Source organism: Engystomops pustulosus, chromosome 5 (assembly GCF_040894005.1).
Source record: "Engystomops pustulosus chromosome 5, aEngPut4.maternal, whole genome shotgun sequence".
In the NCBI taxonomy this organism is placed as follows: Eukaryota; Metazoa; Chordata; class Amphibia; order Anura; family Leptodactylidae; genus Engystomops; species Engystomops pustulosus.
In genome coordinates, this window is record NC_092415.1 from 169,872,687 (window position 1) to 169,895,587 (window position 22,901).

Below are 22,901 nucleotides of genomic sequence, written 5' to 3' on the forward strand. Positions count from 1 at the left end.
AATGATTATTTAATATCTTTGACCACTTAGTGACAAGGCCTCAAAGGGGTGATAATTTTAGCAAATTTTCATATGTATTAGTCAGCATATTTTTCATAAATACAGCACGTGGCAGATTCCCATAGAGCTATATTAGCTAACTGATGCCATACTTTAAGCTAAAAATATCTCCATAAAATCAGAGTTCTAAACTTGCCTGGTATGTTGAGGTATCTAGATAAAGTTGGGGCATGGCCTGTCATGTGACCAGGGAGACATCATCTCAGGTCCTTCTGCTTTCTAACAACAGTACACCATGCACATATCTGACCACATAAAATCACAGCCACCTGCATAAACTTCTAATCCTCTCCATACATGCTGCTGTGATTTCATCTGCTCAGATATGTGCATGGTGTACAGTTTGATAATGTTAGGAGGCTAAAGGACCTGCAATCGGCTCCGTGTCACCCTGGTCGCATGACATTACTGTTGCATGCGGAGAAAGCATAAGGATAAGCTGCTGGATTCAATACGAGGAGGCCATGTCCCTCTTGACTCACTATAGATAACCCTGGATGCCAGGCAAATTATAAAGTTGAATATACAGACAGTCCCCGGGTTACATACAAGATGGGATTACAATAATAAAATATACAGTTCTGACAAATACAAATTCAACTTAAGAACAAAGCTACAGACCCCAACAAAAATTTTTTTTTGGTCTCTGTGACAATTGGATTTTAAAAATGTTAATGTTAATAAATCTTAATTACAGACACATTTAATAAGGTTATAGCTGGTTATTGTAGCCTGGGACTTAAGTACAGTAAATTAACAATTACCAGAGGTCCGTTTCTAGGAGTCGTCTGTAAGTCGGGTGTTCTTAAGTAGGGGACCGCCTGTATGGGGATCTGAGGGGAACAATTTTTAGCTAAAAGAAGGGTGTCAGTTACTACGGCTCTATGGGAACCTGTCACTAGCTGTATTTGTGACAAATGTGGTGATAGCTTCCCTTTAAAAGGCCATTAGTTCAATTTTCTTGACAGTTAAAAATTAACAAATGTTAAAACTAAAAAAAAAATAATTTTAAATTCGATTTTTTTTGTACTTTATAGTATATATGTCCTAATACAGGCGGTCCCCTACTTAAGGACACCCGACTTACAGACAACCCATAGTTACAGACAGACCTCTCTGACCTCTGGTGAAGCTTTCTGAATGCTTTACTATAGTCCCAGATTACACCAACAAATGAATAAATACAATGAGTACTGAGTATACTGCAATCATCTTTATTATGCACATGTAAAAATATGTCCCCTATAGTCAAGCATAGGAACATGTGGTAGACAATTCTAAAACAACGAACAGACAAAAAACGAAGCACACTACCTTGATCAAGGATGCTACTATAATCCCTATACACATCCAGTACGTCCCAGTAAAAATCAGTAATAACATATAGGGCCTGAGTATGCAATGAAATGTACAATACCCAGGAATAGCAAAGGAAGGTTGTAGGTACAAACCGCAGGTAGGAGCAGAGACCCCGACACGTGTTTCACCAACTCTGCTTCTTCTGGGGGAGGCTATTTTTACATGTGTATAATAAAGATGATTGCAGTATACTCAGTACTCATTGTATTTATTCATTTGTTGGTGAATGCTTTTTGGGGGTGAAGTGGCTGTGCCCGGTTTTTATTCACCCCCCTGTCTTTTGGTGTAGTATAGTCCCAGATTGCAATAATCAGCTGTAAGGTGTCTGTAATGAAGCTTTATTGATAATCCTTGGTCCCATTACAGCAAAAATTGTTTAAATTCCAATTGTCACTCGGACAAAATTTTTGTTGTCTGGATCTACAATTATAAAATATACAGGTTCGACTTACATACAAATTCAACTTAAGAACAAACCTCCGGACCCTATCTTGTACATAACCCGGGGACTGCCTGTAAACCGAAAATGAACATAAGAATGATATCCTTAATTTTATGAGGTAATTTTGATATATAATATTTATTATCTTGAGCAACTTTTCCGAATTGTAGAAGAGGATTTGTTAAAAAAAACCCACAGTGTTATAGTGAGGAAAGGAGAAGGCTGATGCAGCAATAAACCACTGGTACCTTCAACCCAGGGTCTATGATGGCTGAAGACCTGGCCCTGCTCCTGCACAAGAACACCGAAAGATATTGCTGAAGACTCAGGACCCTCTCTGCCTGCAGTCAAAAGACAATGGGTGGTCAGGATCAGAGAGTAATTATTTTCAAAGTAAAAACAAACACTAACTTGAAAATAATAAGACCAATTTAAATTATTCTTTAGAAGTAAAAAAAAAAAAAAAAAACAAACAAACTGATTTCCGAATATTTATTGCATAAGAGTAAATGGAAACTCTTACTCAACACACAAAAACAATGAAAACACAAACAAATACTACTTTCAGGAACAAAGAAAAAACTAACAAGGCAACAAAACTGCAGCAATATTCCTGCCCGGCGAACTGTATGAAGAGAGAACACACCAGCAGACAGTCTTCACCCTATTACCAGAAGACCTAAAGTCAAGCAGCTTCAGTAAAATGAAAATATTCGTGAGCTTTGATTTGCTCAGCCCTCATCCGATCTCCACCGCACACGAGACGCGACAGCAAAGCCTCTGCTTTGGGATCCTGATTGACCAAAAAAAAAAAAAAGGTGAAATAGTGCATATTCCATATAACATATCAAACAAGACACGAGATCATACACCATCGATACCTCCTTTTTCAGGACTAGAATACTTTGTTTTTCTCCCTTCTCGTTCATATAATATATATATGCACACATACATATTATACACACATAGGGATACTGCGGCGGCGCATGACAGTTCCCACATTCGCTGCGTCCAGCTGGATACATCAAGAGGTTTAGGCCTCATGTATCCGGCGTGCGACGCAGCCGCCATCCGCAGCCACGCCAGGTCCAACCTGGCATAGTTGTGTGTGAACGTTTGCAGGGTTTTTTGAAAATTACGCCCCCTACTACGCCGCTCTACGCCCTCCATGGCTTGGAGGTGGCATAGTCGTATGAATCGCACATTCTTTAACAGCGCAATATTTTGTGATTCTTTCACGCTAGAAAACTGGCGTAGAAGCAGTGATAAATCTCCCCCCACACTTTTATTTAGCAAAAATGCTAAAAAAGTTATTCCACTGCAGTATCCACCAAGGGATAAAAAGATCATCAGAAATGATGTCCTGGAAAGAGGTAACGTGGTCTCCTGCTAGTGGCAATTGAATCAGGAAACAGATCACAGCTTTCTCTGATCCCGACCATTAGAACAACATTGTGGTCATTTACCAGAGCCGTTGAACCAGTCCTGACAGAGGGTCCTCCCTAAATGGCTTTTTCTTGCCCTCTGTAGTGATACTATGACTACGGCTTGTTACAAAGCAACATAACATACCAAATCACATTTTGTCAGATCAGGAGTTCCGTCGGATTTGTGTAGAATATTTTTGTTTTCTGTGCAAAGCTGAAAAAGAAAGAAAAAGGGTTTTTTTTCTTTTGAGACAAATATGTAAAATATTGTAATAAAACTAAAATTTTATAACATACAATATATTACAATGTCAAAGGGGTTGTCTAAAAATGTAGCAAGCGGTCAAGCTTTTTTTAAAAAAAAAAATAAAGCTGTACTTACCTGCTCCAGTTCTCCCAGTGTCCCACGCCGCAGTCTGGCACAACCACCCATCTCCTTATACAGCGTTGGTATATAGGAGATGGGTGGCCGTGCCAGGCCCTTCATAAAAATGATCTGCATAAACAGAATATAGATATTCAAGATAGTAAGAAGAACATTATCCTAAAGTTACTGTGCGCTAGTTCACTAGTTATTAGCGTCTGTAGTGGTGACATGTGAACAAAAGTGCAGAGAGTGCCTGGCTTCCGTGCCTACAGGTGACGCGGACATCTCACTGCTGGAGTCAAGTGAACACAAGCCAGCGTGGTACCTGTGAAAGGGCGGTGTGGGAGTGACTGGTAAGTAGAATATTACCAAATTATAATTTTGTAAAATTATTTAAAAGAAACTTTTTAACCGCTTAAAATCATTTTTAAAAGTTGGAGGTCGTCCTATACGCCGGGAGAGGGTGCACCTTATTAAGCAAGATGCAGGAATTTGCATATGAATGCATCTCAGCCAATGAAAGCCGCCGTGCTCATTAGCATGCATGTTGTTGTGTGCAGCGCTGGAGGGGAGCGGGATCTATAGGATTGGATCTATAGGATCTATAGAGATTGTGGAGGCTTCTTGTTTGTTTTAGCAATGTGTGGGAGAAGTGTGGGCTCCGGGTGCGATATTGCACATAGATGGGGCTCCGGCTGCTGCTGCTGAGGAGGACACGGATGAGAAGTCATCCTGGGTGGTTCTGAGCGGTTTTCTGCTGCTTCTCCTTTCTGAGCTGCTTTTCTTCTCCTCGCCAAACCCCTGCCTGGTGCCATATCGCTGCAATGCGGAGAGAGGAGTGGACTGCTCGGGGAGTGCCCGAGGTGCTGCAGCTCACAATAATCCATACAGTGAAGTTCTACATTACACTTTAAAACTTTTATAAAGCCATTAGCATCCATTTGTCTGAACATTGCTGAAAATTATGGTTCAATAGTCTTGATAGGGTGTAGGGTCACCTACCTAGAAGTTGCTGCATTAGAAGAAGGGTCATCTTACACAGTGGAAAATACAGTATAAAAATATATCTTAAAAAAATAGTTAAAATTCTGAAAAATATTTATGTATTTATATATGAAAATCATAACTCCTTTATAGTCAGGTTTTCTATGAGTATGATTTTTTTTTGTCATTAAAAAGGAGTTTAGCAAGTTATACAATTTTAAATACACTTTTTGTCTCAATTCCTCAATTTTCTAGATCTCTGCTTGCTGTCATTCTCAAGGAATCTTCTTTGTTTACTTCCTGTGGTTTAAAACCGTTCACTGGTCATGTGATGTCCCACAGGTGCCCGGCTCGTTATATCACAGAGAGTAATCAGAGCTGTGCACCTGTGTGACAACACATGACCAGGGACAGATTTCTATCCACGGACTTGAAGCTTCCTATGGAATGACAGCAAGCAGAGATCTTAAAAAAAATTAAGCAATTCAAATAGAAAGTATATTGGAAAAATTGTACAACTTATATACACAATAACATTTGGTAAAACTAGACATTGCCTTCAAGAGAAAAACATTACAGGACAATAGATTGCAATGATGCTTCCGTGTACTCCAAGCATAGAGTGTGAGTATTCAATAGGTTTTCATTCTTTTTTACTATCATCATTTAATGCAATTGTCATACTCCCTGGTGTCCTCTTCGTACCCATAGCAGAAGGATCCCGTAGGCATAAACATCAGAGGAAGCTGAAGCTGGTTGTCCCAATTTTACTTCAGGAGCTGTTAACAGCGGGAAGCAAATAGAAGTAGCTGAACTCCGCTGTTCCTGGAATCAGAATGAACAGAATTGGCAAAAAAGAAACGCCTCAACCTCCATTATCCTCACTACCATGTGTCATTATGTCTCATTTATTAAAGTACTAACAATGTGCTCAAAAACTGGAGCTCCTGGCCATAAGATAACTACTACTTCACTACTCATGGTGAGCATACTGGTGTCATATGGTCAAAGAAAAGTGGGGTGCAAGGTCATTATGGGCAAGAAATCCATGTCAGATTTAGAATCAGGACAGCCCTGCCACGTTGTATCAACCAATCAACCCATAATAATCATCCATGAGCAGAAGGATTTTTACAAATATCTGTATAAAAGTTTAGATCTTAAGCTACCATCAAGGTACCTGGGTACCAGTCCATAAAAAGGATTCCCTGGAGAGGGTACAACAAAGTGTCACAAAAATGATAAATGGAATGGAGGGTCTCAGTTATGAGGAAAGATTAAAACAACTAGATTTATTTAGTCTTGAAAAGAGACGGCTAAGAGGGGACATTATTCATTTATACAAATATGTGAATGGTCCATACAAAAACTATGACATGGGAGCACTGTCTCCGTCTGGTGAAAACAAGGATTAATCACCAGAGACCACAGGACTTTTTTTTTCACTGTGAGATCGATTGAAAAGCTGAGCTCAGGCGCTGGTCACAGGGACAGCAGAGAGCTTCAAGAAAGGTCTAGATGCATGTTTACATCTAAATAACATTGAATGTTATTTTATAACCCATCCCTCGAATTTGATGGACATTTGTCTTTATTCACCTATAAAATGTATGTAACTATGTAATATAGCGAAAATAATAAAACCTGTGAATTCATTAGAAATAGAGTTTCTCTATTTGTGATATCCCTAATCACTTCCTACTAATAGCTAAAAACCCAATAAAATTTGATGTTACCAATGTTATTAGATCCACCGCAAATTCAGCTCAGAAGACAACTCCATCTACCAGCTATATCCCACCTCTCTTTCTTCCTTGGGTTAGTATAATCACCCAGAAACCACATTTTTATATATTTTACTATGTTTTAATACATTTAAAAATGTATCGCCATATTCTGACAAACTATAACTTTTTAACCACATGAATTATTTTTATGAAACCCGACATGTTGATAATCATGTTTTTTCCATTTATATTTCAATATAAATATATTGTGAATTTCCTGCTTCTGAATTAGACCCCTTCTCCAGCAGATTGTTCAATGACAGCCATGGGAGCTGTTCTATAACACTCGCAGTCAGTGTTTGCACCGATTACAGGTGTTGTACGACCAACAAACAAATAGAAAATAATAATCCAGCACCAGCCCTCAGCATTGTTTCTATAAAACACAGCTCGTGGCTCTTCTTTATTTGTTACAAAAATAACAAAATGATGGGTCCAGTTCACAAAAATTTACATACAGCAGACCTACCTGCACAGCGCTCTCACTCATGCTCTAAATGCATAGGTCTGCCTGGTGTACACATTTGTGAACTGGACTGATGATTTTGACTGATGGTCCACAAGCCGGGTGTTATGGAAACAATTCTAAATGCTGGATTATTATTTTCTTTTTGTTTGCCGAGCTGCATGCTTCTTCCATCCAGGAGGTATTGATTGCACGTGCCAAGGACTACAAAAAAAGTGGGCGAGCTTATACCTATGTTTGTTTCTGTTGTTATAAAGCCAAAACCCAACTTGTATGGGGATGGCTCAGTCTGTGAGATCTCTTCATACAGCATTAAAGGACATCTACCACCAGGATGAAAGATTGTATGCAAATTAGCCTGAGGGGCTCCAGACTCCAACACCTATGGAGCCTGGAGCCCCTCAGACTCATTTGCATAGTCCTTCATCCCGGTGGTAGATGTCCTTTGACAACGCTGTTTAGCAATAAATACATTGCTCATTGTTAATGTGTTCATTTTAAGTACAGTACTCTGTTCTCTACAACACAGGACATGATCCTGGTAAATTAATCCAACAACCATCCTGACGGGAAAAAAAACCAAATGATTAGACAAAGACGCAATCACAATAACACCCAGTAAAAAGGGGACATTCCATCAATTAGCATTTCACATGAAACTTCCAAAACACTAAAATAAATCGTGTCAACTTTGAACTTTTACTTACTGCATCCCTTGTAAAGTCAAAATCTCCAACTATACCCCTGTCACGATTTACAGCAAACACATTGTTTTCATGGAGGGATCCAATAATTATATCGGAGGCGTGGAGAGTATGCAAGCCCTGTGCTACTCCTCTCATCACTCTCATAGTCTCCTGCAGTGAACAGTAAAATAGTCTGATGGAAACATCAACCCAAAGATAAACCATAAATAATACAACATTGTTATCACATCGTATCGAGTCAGCCACATTACAAAATGTAAGAAACCCCGGTTCAGACATGTTATTTATGTGGCTGTTCTGTGTTAAATGATCCCATATTTAGTAAGATAGAATATGTTATAGGTAGAGATGAGCGAACACTAAAATGCTCGGGTACTCGTTATTCGAGACGAACTTTTCCCGATGCTCGAGTGCTCGTCTCGAATAACGAACCCCATTGAAGTCAATGGGAGACTCGAGCATTTTTCAAGGGGACCAAGGCTCTGCACAGGGAAGCTTGGCCAAACACCTGGGAACCTCAGAAAAGGATGGAAACACCACGGAAATGGACAGGAAACAGCAGGGGCAGCATGCATGGATGCCTCTGAGGCTGCATAATCGCACCATTATGCCAAAATTATGGGCAACAGCATGGCCATGACAGAGTGACAGAATGAAGCTAGATAGCATCTAAAACATCCAATAATTGACCCTGACACTATAGGGGACGGCATGCAGAGGCAGCGGCAGCAGGCTAGAGAGTGTCATGGCGACATACCCTAAATGGACTCAGGCTTCAAACCAATGGGTGGCAGAGAGGAACCAAAGGAGGTGAGCAAGAAGCGCTCAAATAATATCGGTACATGATAAAAGTTTGCCAGTATATTTTGTGGATTACACAGCAGGGTGGCGACAAAGTTAACATGGAAGCCATGAAAACAACCCAAAATTCTGCCTGACACAGCTCGTTTGATAAGGGGACCATGTATGGAGGCAGTGAACTAGTAGTAGATTAAAGGTGCTGCAGTTAAAACTATGTTAGTTGGATCTTGGCATGGAGCTGGCGCTCCGCTGCCAGGCGAGCTTTCGCCAATCCAAGCCCCTGTCTCTAGGCTACTCCCCAAACAGCACTTCTAAGAACCTTTTGTATAAGATCAAGTGTAGTAGCGTTCTTATAAGTTTAGGATATGCCGGGTGAGGGGAATGTAAACAGATGCGCAAGAAGCGCTGAAATAATATCCCTAAATGGTAAAAGTTTGCAAGTATATTTTGGGGATTACACAGCAGGGTGGCGACAAAGTTAACAACTTTGATGTGGAATGCCCTGTAATAGCTCTTGGGCGGTGTGCCTTTTATCGCCTAGGCTCAGCAGTTTCAGCACCGCCTGCTGTCGCTTAGCGACGGCACTTCTGCTGTGCCTAGAGCTACCGACTGATGGCGCCATGCCCACGGATGGTAATTCGGAGGAGGAGGAGGTGGAGGAGGGGTGGGAGGAGGTATAGTAGGCCTTTGAGACCTGGACCGAGGTAGGCCCCGCAATTCTCTGCGTCGGCAGTATATGACCAGCCCCAGGGTCAGACTCGGTCCCAGCCTGCACCAAGTTAAGTGTAGTAGCGTTCTCATAAGTTTGGGATATGGCGGGTGAGGGGAATGTAAACAGATGCGCAAGAAGCGCATGATGCGCATGGAGCTGGCGTTCCGCTGCCAGGCGAGCTTTCGCCAATCCAAGCCCCTGTCTCTAGGCTACTCCCCAAACAGCACTTCTAAGAACCTTTTGTATAAGATCAAGTGTAGTAGCGTTCTTATAAGTTTAGGATATGCCGGGTGAGGGGAATGTAAACAGATGCGCAAGAAGCGCTGAAATAATATCCCTAAATGGTAAAAGTTTGCCAGTATATTTTGTGGATAACACAGCAGGGTGGCGACAAAGTTAACAACTTTGATGTGGAATCCATGAAAACAACCCAAATTTCTGCCTGACACACCTCGTTTGATAAAGGGACGATGTATGGAGGCAGCTATATGGACGACTTTTGGAGGTAGCAATGGAGACAACGTGTGGAGGCTGCTATGGAGACAATTTAATTTGGATAGTGCCTGTATGTGGCAGTCCCAAACATTTTTCAAACCAGAGGAGCAGGTAGGTGGCCCTCCAGTAAAATGGGATAGATTGAGTGCCTGTATGTGGCAGTCCCAAAAATGTTTCAAACCAGAGGAGCAGGTAGGTGGCCCTCCAGTAAAATGGAATAGATTGAGTGCCTGTATGTGGCAGTCCCAAAAATTGTTCAAACCAGAGGAGCAGGTAGGTGGCCCTGCAGTAAAATGGAATAGATTGAGTGCCTGTATGTGGCAGTCCCAAAAATTGTTCAAACCAGAGGAGCAGGTAGGTGGCCCTGCAGTAAAATGGAATAGATTGAGTGCCTGTATGTGGCAGTCCCAAAAATGTTTCAAACCAGAGGAGCAGGTAGGTGGCCCTCCAGTAAAATGGAATAGATTGAGTGCCTGTATGTGGCAGTCCCAAAAATTGTTCAAACCAGAGGAGCAGGTAGGTGGCCCTCCAGTAAAATGGAATAGATTGAGTGCCTGTATGTGGCAGTCCCAAAAATTGTTCAAACCAGAGGAGCAGGTAGGTGGCCCTGCAGTAAAATGGAATAGATTGAGTGCCTGTATGTGGCAGTCCCAAAAATGTTTCAAACCAGAGGAGCAGGTAGGTGGCCCTGCAGTAAAATGGAATAGATTGAGTGCCTGTATGTGGCAGTCCCAAAAATTGTTCAAACCAGAGGAGCAGGTAGGTGGCCCTGCAGTAAAATGGAATAGATTGAGTGCCTGTATGTGGCAGTCCCAAAAATGTTTCAAACCAGAGGAGCAGGTAGGTGGCCCTCCAGTAAAATGGAATAGATTGAGTGCCTGTATGTGGCAGTCCCAAAAATTGTTCAAACCAGAGGAGCAGGTAGGTGGCCCTGCAGTAAAATGGAATAGATTGAGTGCCTGTATGTGGCACTCACAAAAATTGTTTCAAACAGAGGACCGGGTAGGTGGCCCTCCAGAAAAATTAAATGCATGAAGTACTATAGCAAGAGCCAGTGGGCCCTGTCAAAAAATAGCCAGTTTCCTCTGCTTTACTGTACAAAGAGGAGGAGAAGGAGGAAAATGAGGAGGAGGAGGAGGAGTGGATCAATTATTCAGGTTGAGCTTCCTTCACCTGGTGGAGATTGGAAATTCTGAGAAATCCAGCCTTTATTCATTTTAATAAGCGTCAGCCTGTCAGCGCTGTCAGTCGACAGGCGTGTACGCTTATCGGTGATGATGCCACCAGCTGCACTGAAAACCCGCTCGGACAAGACGCTAGCGGCAGGGCAGGCAAGAACCTCCAAGGCGTACAGCGCCAGTTCGTGCCACATGTCCAGCTTTGAAACCCAGTAGTTGTAGGGAGCTGTGTGATCATTTAGGACGATGGTATGGTCAGCTACGTACTCCCTCACCATCTTTCTGTAAAGATCAGCCCTACTCTGCCGAGACTGGGGACAGGTGACAGTGTCTTGCTGGGGTGACATAAAGCTGGCAAAAGCCTTGTAAAGCGTACCCTTGCCAGTGCTGGACAAGCTGCCTGCTCGCCTACTCTCCCTCGCTACTTGTCCCGCAGAACTACGCACTCTGCCGCTAGCGCTGTCAGAAGGGAAATACTGTTTCAGCTTGTGCACCAGGGCCTGCTGGTATTCATGCATTCTCACACTCCTTTCCTCTCCAGGGATGAGAGTGGGAAGATTTTGCTTGTACCGTGGGTCCAGGAGAGTGAACACCCAGTAATCGGTGCTGGAATAAATTCTTTGAACGCGAGGGTCACGGGATAGGCAGCCTAGCATGAAATCTGCCATATGCGCCAGAGTACCAACGCGTAAGAATTCACTCCCCTCACTGGCCTGACTGTCCATTTCCTCCTCCTCCAACTCCTCCAACTCCTCTTCTTCTGCCCATACACGCTGAACAGTGAAGGACTCAACAATGGTCCCCTCTTGTGTCTCGCCAACATTCTCCTCCTCTTCCTCCTCATCCTCCTCCACCTCCACCTCCTCCGATATGCGCTGAGAAACAGACCTCAGGGTGCTTTGGCTATCAACAAGGGAATATTCTTCCCCCGTCTCTTGTGACGAGCGCAAAGCTTCCGACTTCATGCTGACCAGAGAGTTTTTCAACAGGCCAAGCAGCGGGATGGTGAGGCTGATGATGGCGGCATCGCCACTGACCATCTGTGTTGACTCCTCAAAGTTACTCAGCACCTGACAGATATCAGACATCCACGTCCACTCCTCATTGTAGACTTGAGGAAGCTGACTGACCTGACTACCAGTTCTGGTGGAAGTTGACATCTGGCAGTCTACAATCGCTCTGCGCTGCTGGTAAACTCTGGATAACATGGTCAGTGTTGAATTCCACCTCGTGGGCACGTCGCACAACAGTCGGTGAGCGGGCAGTTGGAGGCGGCGCTGCGCTGCCCTGAGAGTGGCAGCATCTGGGCTGGACTTCCTGAAATGCGCACAGATGCGGCGCACCTTCGTGAGCAAATCAGACAGATTGGGGTATGTCTTGAGGAAACGCTGCACTATCAGATTTAACACATGGGCCAGGCATGGCACATGTGTCAGTCTGCCGAGTTGCAGAGCCGCCACCAGGTTACGGCCGTTGTCACACACAACCATTCCCGGCTTGAGGTTCAGCGGTGCCAGCCACAGATCAGTCTGCGCCGTGATGCCCTGTAATAGCTCTTGGGCGGTGTGCCTTTTGTCGCCTAGGCTCAGCAGTTTGAGCACCGCCTGCTGTCGCTTAGCGACGGCACTGCTGCTGTGCCTAGAGCTACCGACTGATGGCGCCGTGCCCACGGATGGTAGTTCGGAGGAGGAGGTGGAGGAGGGGTGGGAGGAGGAGGAGGCATAGTAGGCCTGAAACACCTGGACCGAGGTAGGCCCCGCAATCCTCGGCGTCGGCAGTATATGAGCAGCCCCAGGGTCAGACTCGGTCCCAGCCTCCACCAAGTTAACCCAATGTGCCGTCAGCGATATATAGTGGCCCTGCCCGGCAGCACTCGTCCACGTGTCCGTGGTCAGGTGGACCTTGTCAGAAACGGCGTTGGTCAGGGCACGGATGATGTTGTCTGACACGTGCTGGTGCAGGGCTGGGACGGCACATCGGGAAAAGTAGTGGCGGCTGGGGACCGAATACCGAGGGGCGGCCGCCGCCATGAGGTTGCGAAAGGCCTCGGTCTCTACTAGCCTATAGGGCAGCATCTCCAGGCTAAGCAATCTGGAGATGTGCACATTAAGGGCTTGGGCGTGCGGGTGGGTTGCACTATATTTGCGTTTCCGCTCCAGCGTCTGGGGTATGGAGAGCTGAACGCTGGTGGATGCTGTGGAGGATCGTGGAGGCGACGATGGGGTTTTTGTGGCAGGGTCCTGGGCAGGGGGCTGACTAGCAGCTGACACAGGGGAAGGAGCAGTGGTGTGCACGGCCGGAGGTGAACGGGCTTGTTGCCACTGAGTGGGGTGCTTAGCATTCATATGCCTGCGCATACTGGTGGTAGTTAAGCTAGTAGTGGTGGAACCCCTGCTGAGCCTGGTTTGGCAAATGTTGCACACCACAGTCCGTCGGTCATCCGGTGTTTCCTTAAAGAACCTCCACACTTCTGAAGATCTAGCCCTCGCTGCAAGAGCCCTCACCACGGGAGCTTCACTAGTTGACAGTGGCGCTGATGCACCAGCTCTGGCCCTGCCTCTCCGTCTGGCCCCACCACTGCCTCTTCCAACCTGTTCAGGTCGAGGACTCTCCTCCGTCTCAGAAGCACTGTGTTCACCCGGCCTCTCAACCCAGCTTGGGTCTGTCACCTCATCATCCTCCGATCCCTCAGTCTGCTCCCCCCTCGGACTTCCTGCCCTGACAACAACTTCCCCACTGTCTGACAACCGTGTCTCCTCATCGTCGGACACCTCTTTACACACTTCCACTACGTCAAGAAGGTCATCATCACCCACAGACTGTGACTGGTGGAAAACCTGGGCATCGGAAAATTGCTCAGCAGCAACCGGACAAGTGGTTTGTGACTGTGGGAAGGGTCCAGAAAACAGTTCCTCAGAGTATGCCGGTTCAAATGCCAAATTTTCCTGGGAGGGGGCAGACTGGGGGGGAGGAGGCTGAGGTGCAGGAGCTGGAGGAGTGGCGATTTCGGTGACATGGGTGGACTGCGTGGAAGACTGACTGGTGGTGGACAAATTGCTCGAAGCATTGTCAGCAATCCACGACATCACCTGTTCGCACTGTTCTGGCCTCAACAGTGCTCTACCACGAGTCCCAGTAACTTCAGACATGAACCTAGGGAGTGTAGCTCTGCGGCGTTCCCCTGCTCCCTCATCAGCAGGTGGTGTCTCACCCCGCCCAGGACCACGGCCTCTGACCCCTGCAGTAGTTGGACGCCCACGTCCCCGCCCTCGTCCTCTACCCCTAGCCCTCGGGTTAAACATTTTTAAAATGAGAGTTATAACTTTATTTTTTTTTTTACTTTTTTTTGTTTTTTTTTGTGTTTTTTTTTTTTTTTTGTGTTTTTTGTTTTTTTTTGAGTTTTTAAAACCAAACAATGCTATCCTATTGCTATGGCTATTTTCTAGCCAAGTATCAAAGGAAGCACAGTACTATGCCAGATGAGATGACACTGAGTTATTGCCTAATAGAAATCCAACCCCTACTGAATTTTGCCACTTCGGCCTTTGCTATGGATATGTGCGCCACTAAGCGCAGAACACAGCGGTCGCAAGTCTCACTACAAATTGCTCAGAATTGGCAAGTACATGCACTGCAGAAACTACAGCCACCAGCAGATCAACCAGAAATCAAATATATAGAACGCTACTGTAGGCTTCAAGATCAAGAAGCTGTTTGTATTCTCCTATGGCTATTTTCTAGCCAAGTATCAAAGGAAGCACAGTACTATGCCGGATGAGATGACACTGAGTTATTGCCTAATAGAAATCCAACCCCTACTGAATTTTGCCACTTCGGCCTTTGCTATGGATATGTGCGCCACTAAGCGCAGAACACAGCGGTCGCAAGTCTCACTACAAATTGCTCAGAATTGGCAAGTACATGCACTGCAGAAACTACAGCCACCAGCAGATCAACCAGAAATCAAATATATAGAACGCTACTGTAGGCTTCAAGATCAAGAAGCTGTTTGTATTCTCCTATGGCTATTTTCTAGCCAAGTATCAAAGGAAGCACAGTACTATGCCGGATGAGATGACACTGAGTTATTGCCTAATAGAAATCCAACCCCTACTGAATTTTGCCACTTCGGCCTTTGCTATGGATATGTGCGCCACTAAGCGCAGAACACAGCGGTCGCAAGTCCCACTACAAATTGCTCAGAATTGGCAAGTACATGCACTGCAGAAACTACAGCCACCAGCAGATCAACCAGAAATCAAATATATAGAACGCTACTGTAGGCTTCAAGATCAAGAAGCTGTTTGTATTCTCCTATGGCTATTTTCTAGCCAAGTATCAAAGGAAGCACAGTACTATGCCGGATGAGATGACACTGAGTTATTGCCTAATAGAAATCCAACCCCTACTGAATTTTGCCACTTCGGCCTTTGCTATGGATATGTGCGCCACTAAGCGCAGAACACAGCGGTCGCAAGTCCCACTACAAATTGCTCAGAATTGGCAAGTACATGCACTGCAGAAACTACAGCCACCAGCAGATCAACCAGAAATCAAATATATAGAACGCTACTGTAGGCTTCAAGAAGCTGTTTGTATTCTCCTATGGCTATTTTCTAGCCAAGTATCAAAGGAAGCACAGTACTATGCCAGATGAGATGACACTGAGTTATTGCCTAATAGAAATCCAACCCCTACTGAATTTTGCCACTTCGGCCTTTGCTATGGATATGTGCGCCACTAAGCGCAGAACACAGCGGTCGCAAGTCTCACTACAAATTGCTCAGAATTGGCAAGTACATGCACTGCAGAAACTACAGCCACCAGCAGATCAACCAGAAATCAAATATATAGAACGCTACTGTAGGCTTCAAGAAGCTGTTTGTATTCTCCTATGGCTATTTTCTAGCCAAGTATCAAAGGAAGCACAGTACTATGCCAGATGAGATGACACTGAGTTATTGCCTAATAGAAATCCAACCCCTACTGAATTTTGCCACTTCAGCCTTTGCTATGGATATGTGCGCCACTAAGCGCAGAACACAGCGGTCGCAAGTCTCACTACAAATTGCTCAGAATTGGCAAGTACATGCACTGCAGAAACTACAGCCACCAGCAGATCAACCAGAAATCAAATATATAGAACGCTACTGTAGGCTTCAAGAAGCTGTTTGTATTCTCCTATGGCTATTTTCTAGCCAAGTATCAAAGGAAGCACACTACTATGCCAGATGAGATGACACTGAGTTATTGCCTAATAGAAATCCAACCCCTACTGAATTTTCCCACTTCGGTCTTTGCTATGGATATGTGTGCCACTAAGAGCTAAACACAACGGTAGCAAGTCCCCCTGCTAATTCCTCACAAAATGGTAAAAGATGCAAATTAAAATAAAAAAAGTAGAACGTTATTGTAGCCCTAAGAAGGGCTGTTGGGTTCTTTGAGAATCACTCCTGCCTAACAGTAAGCTAATAGAACACCCTAACGCTTTCCCTGAGCAGCAGCAGCTCTCTCCCTAGCGGCATCCAGAGACAGAATGATCCGAGCAGCGCGGCCAGCGGCTAGTCTATCCCAGGGTCACCTGATCTGGCCAGCCAACCACTGCTATCGACGTGTAAGGGTACCACGTCATGCTGGGTGGAGTGCAGAGTCTCCTGGCTTGTGATTGGCTCTGTTTCTGGCCGCCAAAAAGCAAAACGGCGGGAGCTGCCATTTTCTCGAGCGGGCGAAGTATTCGTCCGAGTAACGAGCAGTTTCGAGTACCCTAATGCTCGACCGAGCATCAAGCTCGGACGAGCATGTTCGCTCATCTCTAGTTATAGGTTATCACAATCAATACAAGAGTAGGTACGACTTCTACAAGTATAAAAGCTTCCAGGGATACATTGTTCTGGGAGGTATATAATAGTGCACACAAGTGCTGCCGGCACCTGGATGATCCTAGTTCTGATGAAAATAATAAAGAGGGAATGTATAATTGAGACAAATTCTGCTGACTTAGCGGCAGCATCCGAAAGCATCACTGATGTAATAAAACAGATTGCAGGAGGTCACATAATTAAACATAAAAATGATGCACTTACATATGGACTCAATTTCTCGTTGGCTTGAATACAAGCTAAGCTTTCACCTGGATAGAACGGAACCATCAGGTAAACCATAGGATCGTGCTGAGGGAAAAACATCATAAAATAAGCATCTTTTAGAAAGTTTGGAAAATTCACACAGAAGATTGAATCTGAAATAATCTTTTGACCATTGTCACTGGACTGAGGGAAGACAAAATGTCAAACCTTATTTGATGACCGATAGGAAGTTTCAGTAGAGAAAACAAAACTATTGCTCTTTTCACATTTGCATTCGCGAAAGAGAAATCCTGAGAATTAAATCACCGCCTCCAAATCGAATGTTAGAATTGTGGTAAAGTCATGGGTAGAAAGTAAGGATGATAGCGCCCCCCCCTCATCCCCTCTCGAATAAGATACCTTCAGAAGGAGGAGGTGGGCTTTGTAATGAAATATCTAGGACCCTGGTCAAAGGTTATGATTTCTTATTCTATGAAAGAAGTTATAAACAGAATATACTAATCTATCAAAATCCATCATAATAAACCAGGGACACTCACTCATCGACTGTGGTATTCATCTTATATTTGTTATCCATGGCCTCCTTCCTTCAAAAATCAACTTTTAAAATTATTCTAATGAGCTTGATGGGCTCCTGGGATGTTACCAGAGCCCCCCTGTGCTGCAGATTCACAGGCGGTTTCACTGTGCAGGAGCACTTCCCCCTCCCACTGTGTTCTGAAGCTTCCTCAGCTGCAGTGAGATTACATCAGGCAGAGGGGTGAAGTGCTGAGGGAACATAGGGGGAGAGTGAGACCATATAACAACGTGCGAAGCAACAACATGGAGTAACTCTGCTAACACCCCCTTCAGGTTAATGAGCATAATTTTAAAAGTTGATTTTAGGGGGCCATGGATAACAAATATAACAGTACCACAGTCACAGTGGCTGGATCTATGAGTAAGTGTCCCTGGTTTATCAAGCATGCATGATTTTGATGGTAGCAGGACCGGGTAAGGCCCCACACATACGATCGTAGGTTCTGGATGTGCGTAACCATTGTTTTAACGGACAGAACAAAACTCAGAGCAGGTTCTAGTCCTGCTTGAGTCTGCAGCTTTGGCAGTCTTTTATTCTGTCATCAGTGTGTACGGTCCCGCTCACAAGCCAAATGAGCCACAGGTCCATTATTTGCAGGAGTTATCTTCACATGTTCACATTCAAGAATTTCCCATACAAAGACTAGCAGGCCCAACCTGTGTAAGCCTAAGGGGGGGGGGGGGAACGCCTGTGGTGTCTTAAGTCATGCTCCAACTTATAAACAGGTAAAACACAATTTAAAACACTCACCAGTCACATCACCTATGGAGGGGGTGTCACCGAATGACGCACTCAATCACATGATTATCATGTGACCAATTCTAACCATGGGAACATTCCAACGGGGGGAATCGCAACAAGTAATGGCAATTAAAACCAAGAGTATGTTTGCAAAACACACACATCTGTTTAGACAATATTTAGAACATATTTGAAAAACAATATTCTCAATGGAAGTTCACATTATGTGAATATTGCAAAATATGGACCTCCTCTTGCATTTTAAACTTCCCCAATTCATAGATGGCAATATAATCACAATATATATTGTATATATCATATGTGCTTCTAGGTTATCCACCACGATGGAGAATCGCCTACTATTATACCAAGTCTTGTATCCCAGACCAAAAAATACCACTTACTTTGACTATTAGAAGAACAACCCCAATTAAAGACCTGAGATATATGTACTAATCTTGTATTTAAAGGGGTATTCTCGTCTGGGCAGTTACATTCAGTTTCATTACTCTTCCATATATAAACATTTCTTCAATTGGATGTTATTAAAAAATGTTCCTGTGTGAAGATAATTTCTCATAAATGTAGTCATGTTGTCCCTTAGAAATGAGATGAGCTTCCTCGGATACGGCCACCTCTGCTGGGTTGAGTGCACAAAGAAACAAAAGGTTATTGTATATAAAATGTCCGGGAGTTACTACATGTCCCACAGCCGTCCTGTGGTAATGATCGCTGAATCCTGGTGATCCGGCAGGACTCTATAGCCCAAGTCTGGCCACCGCTGCTAGAGTGTGACGTGGTCGTATCCGAGGAAGCTATCTGGTTTCTAAGGGACAACATGGCTACATTTATGAGAAATTATCTTCACACAGTGACATTTTTTTTAAATTAACATCCAATTGAAGAAATGTTTAGGTAAGGCAAATTAATTAAATGTAAATGCCCAGATGGGAATACCCCTTTAAGTGGGATACTAAATTACATTATTCTTTGAATTTCTAGTGTGTGCGCCGCCATCGGCACACAGTATGTCGTCAGTGAGCGGCTGACGACACGACGCGAGCAATGGCACAGCACAGAGACACTGAGCCGAAACCAGGACATCCATGGATAGAAGAGGATCTGCCGGGAGGCGTCGGAAGGAGAGTACACTTTTTTTTTCTTATAGGCTAGATGTTCTTCTGGGAGGGGCTCCCTGTTTGGGGACAGGGGGCAGCAGGCTATTTACTCGGGGCAGGGGCTACATGCTATATACTGGGGACAGGGGGCTTTTGGCTATATACTGGAGGCTAGGACCAATGCATTTCCCTCCCTAGGGTTATACTTGAGTCAATAGGTTTTCCCAGTTTTGTGTTTAATTGGGTACCTCGGCTTATACTCGGGTCGGCTTATACTTGAGTATATACAGTATATTGCTTTGTATTAGATTAATTTAAAACGTGTTATGATTTGCATATTTTGTTATAGTCACATAACTTTCACTGAGAATATTAGTTTTTGAATATGTTCTAAATATTGGCTCAAACAGGTATGTGTATTTCATAAACACATACTCTAGCAGCATACTCACCACCAGTATTAACCATTTTTATATTTTGATCTGGCATTTTGGGACGCAGTGATACCTAATGTGTTTTTGATTTTTACTGTTTATTTAGTTGTATATCAGTTCGAAGTAAAGGGGGGGTGATAAGTATTTTTAGGTTTTTGCAGTATGTGGCATTTTTACATAGGATTCATTACAGTGAGCCACTGGCACATTGTAATGAATCTCCAGAAGCCATATAGCATCAGGCAGACCCGTGGCTTTCATGGCAACCAATCGCGGCTCCCTGATGTCAGGGGGAGCAGCGATCCCAACAAAGATGGCGGCACCCTATTTATAACCCTTTGTAGCTCTGTACGGCGCAGAGCGTGACGTAGAAATAAGTATATACATGTCTGTAATTGTATAAATATGTTTGTAAAAAAATGTATATATTTTTTTCAGGGTAAGGGGGGCCCCATGAAGAGGTTTGTCATGGGGCCCAGCCTCTCCTAGTTACGCCACTGTACTCTGGGTTTTAATTGCCGTCACCTATCTTGATCCTCCCATCGGAACGTTCCCATGGATAAATGATGCTTAGGTCACATGATCATTTGGCGACGCACCCGAGACAGCGAGTATTTTAAATTGCGTGTTACCTGTTTATAAGTTTAATCCTGACTAAGACACCGCAAGGTCAAAACAAGTTGATCGTTTGTGCTGTCGGTTTGTGAAATGTATAGAGACATGCTGGAAAGAAGTACAAGCAATTAGATTTGCCTCTGACAAGTTATGTGGAGTGCCAGAAGCAGTTTTACACGTTGAATTCTGAAGACTGTGGACCTGGCTGCGTGCACTTCTGCTGCCACTGGAATTTGGGGATCAGGTGAGCGGACAACCTAATTTTTGTGTTCTTCCAAAAGATACAATACTGACACAAAAGGATCAGTACATCTGTGAAACGGATAGCATACGGAGAATGCTACCTAAAACATACAGCATCTCTGTTAAAGTGATCTGCAATTTATTTACCTTGCAAAAAAACAAGTAAAGGAGTTGCATAATTCCAGACTCCTCTTTTTGTTGTGCCCAGGCATTGTGGTATTTTGATGCCCTTATAATCACTTGTTCTTCTGTGTCCACACCAACTGAATAACCCTAAAATAAAAAAAAATTACATGAAAAAGGAAAAATCGCAGATTATACATGTTGGAGACCGCACAGTAAAAATAAAATGTGCAATATAATCAAGTGTCTTATCATAGGATAATCTCTATAATGTCCCCATTTTCACTGCATGTTCCATTATCAGAGTGTTAATATCAGATTAATCTTAGCAGGATATACAAACAGCTTACAAAAGTCCCCACCAAAAAATTTGAGCTGGGTTTCGACAGATTACTAAGTAACGGATCCTCCTTGGAGATGCTCTGGGCTATCAGGGTAACAGATTGCAGCCCCGGATGATGTCACGTGCCACCAAAAGGTTTACTGCGGCAACCGTGGCTATATAATACATTGACATGCCCTGGAGGACGTTTCCCATTCACAAGCTCCAAAACTTTGCATCCCATAATAATAATAATAATAATAATTCTTTGATTTATATAGCACTACGCAGAGCTTGCCAAATCAGTCCCTGTCCTCAACGGGGCTCACAATCAACCTACTAGTATGCTTTGGAGTGTGGGAGAAAACCGGAGGACCCAGTGGAAACCCAAGGAAACACAGAGAGAATATACAGACTCTTTACAGATGGTGACCTGGATGGAACTTGAACCCAGGACCCCAGTGCTGGAAGACTGTAATACTAACCACTAAGCCACCATGCTTCCCTAATTATAGTAATATGCCCCCCTCCCAAGGTTTCCAAGCAGTCATTGCTAGAGGTTTTAGCTCTACGTATACTAATTAGAGTCACTACTGTTAGCTGAGAGTCACCAGACTTTTTGTTTAAACCACGGACCACCCACAGTAGACTACCTAATTAGCATATTCCAAGCTGAAACCACAACTGCACCAGTCTGCAATTAGCAGTCTGCAATCCCTCGCTTTTTAATGTCGTTTTTGGTTTTGATACTCTTAAAATTAGTTACTATTACTTACCACCATTCACATGCACAAAACCAAACATTTATACATTCATACATACATTATACACACGCACATTATATAGAGAGAAAAAAAATTACTTAACGTTAAAACAAACAAAGCCTTTCTATATACATAAAGAAGCCAACACGTACTATACCTTCAGTAAAACTTTGTGGCCCTGGACCTGGGTGTGCACCAGAGGGCGCTTGTTGCTCAGCTCTTTTAGTGGTTCGGCATCAAACAGCACCCTCTCCATACTGCCCGACAGAAGACCCCCAGAACTCTAGAAGAGAGAAAGTGGCCATAAATATTACCATCTAAATCATGACAACTGCTTACTCTGACTTACCATGTAGCTGGTTATCCCAACATCAGAGTACAACAGAGGAAGTTCTGGAAACCACTTCTGGACCAGGGTACTTAACAGAGCCTAATGAGAGAAGAGCGTCAGAGATAAAATATAAAGTTAACCCTTCATATTTCTGTTTTAACTTCTCTCCTTTTAAACTCCATTTACTATTTTACTTTCTCTTTTACAGACAGATGCATGAGGACTTGTCCTCTAAAACAGTGACCCCCAACCTTTTTGTATCCAGGGTATGGCGGCATCCAAATTTTTTTTTCAGGAACTGGGTCAGATAACCCCCTTATGATAGTCCTTGAAAAACATAATTGTGTGCCCCGCAAATACTCCAACCACAACCTATATAAATGTCCCATTTCCTGCAGCCCCCTTACTAATAAATTGTCCACTGCAGCCTCCCCTCATTAATGAAATGTCCACAGTAACCCCCTTCTGGCTTTTACTTCTCCCTGCGGCTTCCCGACAGAGGCATGTCTTTGTGCTCTGATGATATCATCAGGCAGCGACACTGGCGAGTCATAGTGTGTGCGTGGGCACAGCACAAAGAGATGCCTCTGCTCGCACTGCTGGGAAGCCGCGGGGAGGAGATTCCTACTACCTCACGGAACAGGGGTAGGAGAAGTATTGGGGTTTTTTTCTCCACAGTTCTTGACCCAGCTGTTGGGGACCACTTCTCTACAAGACAAAAAACAACTTGCACATGCAGTTTTCTTGTAAGCTCTGGTT

General features: G+C 43.9%; 1 protein-coding gene across 3 annotated transcripts in view; it reads right to left on the bottom strand.

The window, feature by feature from the left end:
- Nucleotides 1–2,339: 2,339 nt before the first annotated feature.
- The window catches only part of STK31 (serine/threonine kinase 31), a 51,112-nt gene continuing 30,550 nt past the window's right edge, over nt 2,340–22,901 (bottom strand). For all 3 annotated transcript variants that reach the window (XM_072153768.1, XM_072153770.1, XM_072153769.1), the window contains exons 17-24: nt 22,161–22,241; nt 21,969–22,094; nt 20,750–20,875; nt 16,869–16,955; nt 7,600–7,749; nt 5,345–5,464; nt 3,434–3,502; nt 2,340–2,654 (exon numbers count right to left, since the gene is read on the bottom strand). In XM_072153768.1, coding sequence (XP_072009869.1) covers nt 2,547–2,654; nt 3,434–3,502; nt 5,345–5,464; nt 7,600–7,749; nt 16,869–16,955; nt 20,750–20,875; nt 21,969–22,094; nt 22,161–22,241 — 867 coding nt within the window. In that variant the 3' untranslated portion in view covers nt 2,340–2,546. The remainder of the gene's footprint in view (nt 2,655–3,433; nt 3,503–5,344; nt 5,465–7,599; nt 7,750–16,868; nt 16,956–20,749; nt 20,876–21,968; nt 22,095–22,160; nt 22,242–22,901) is intronic.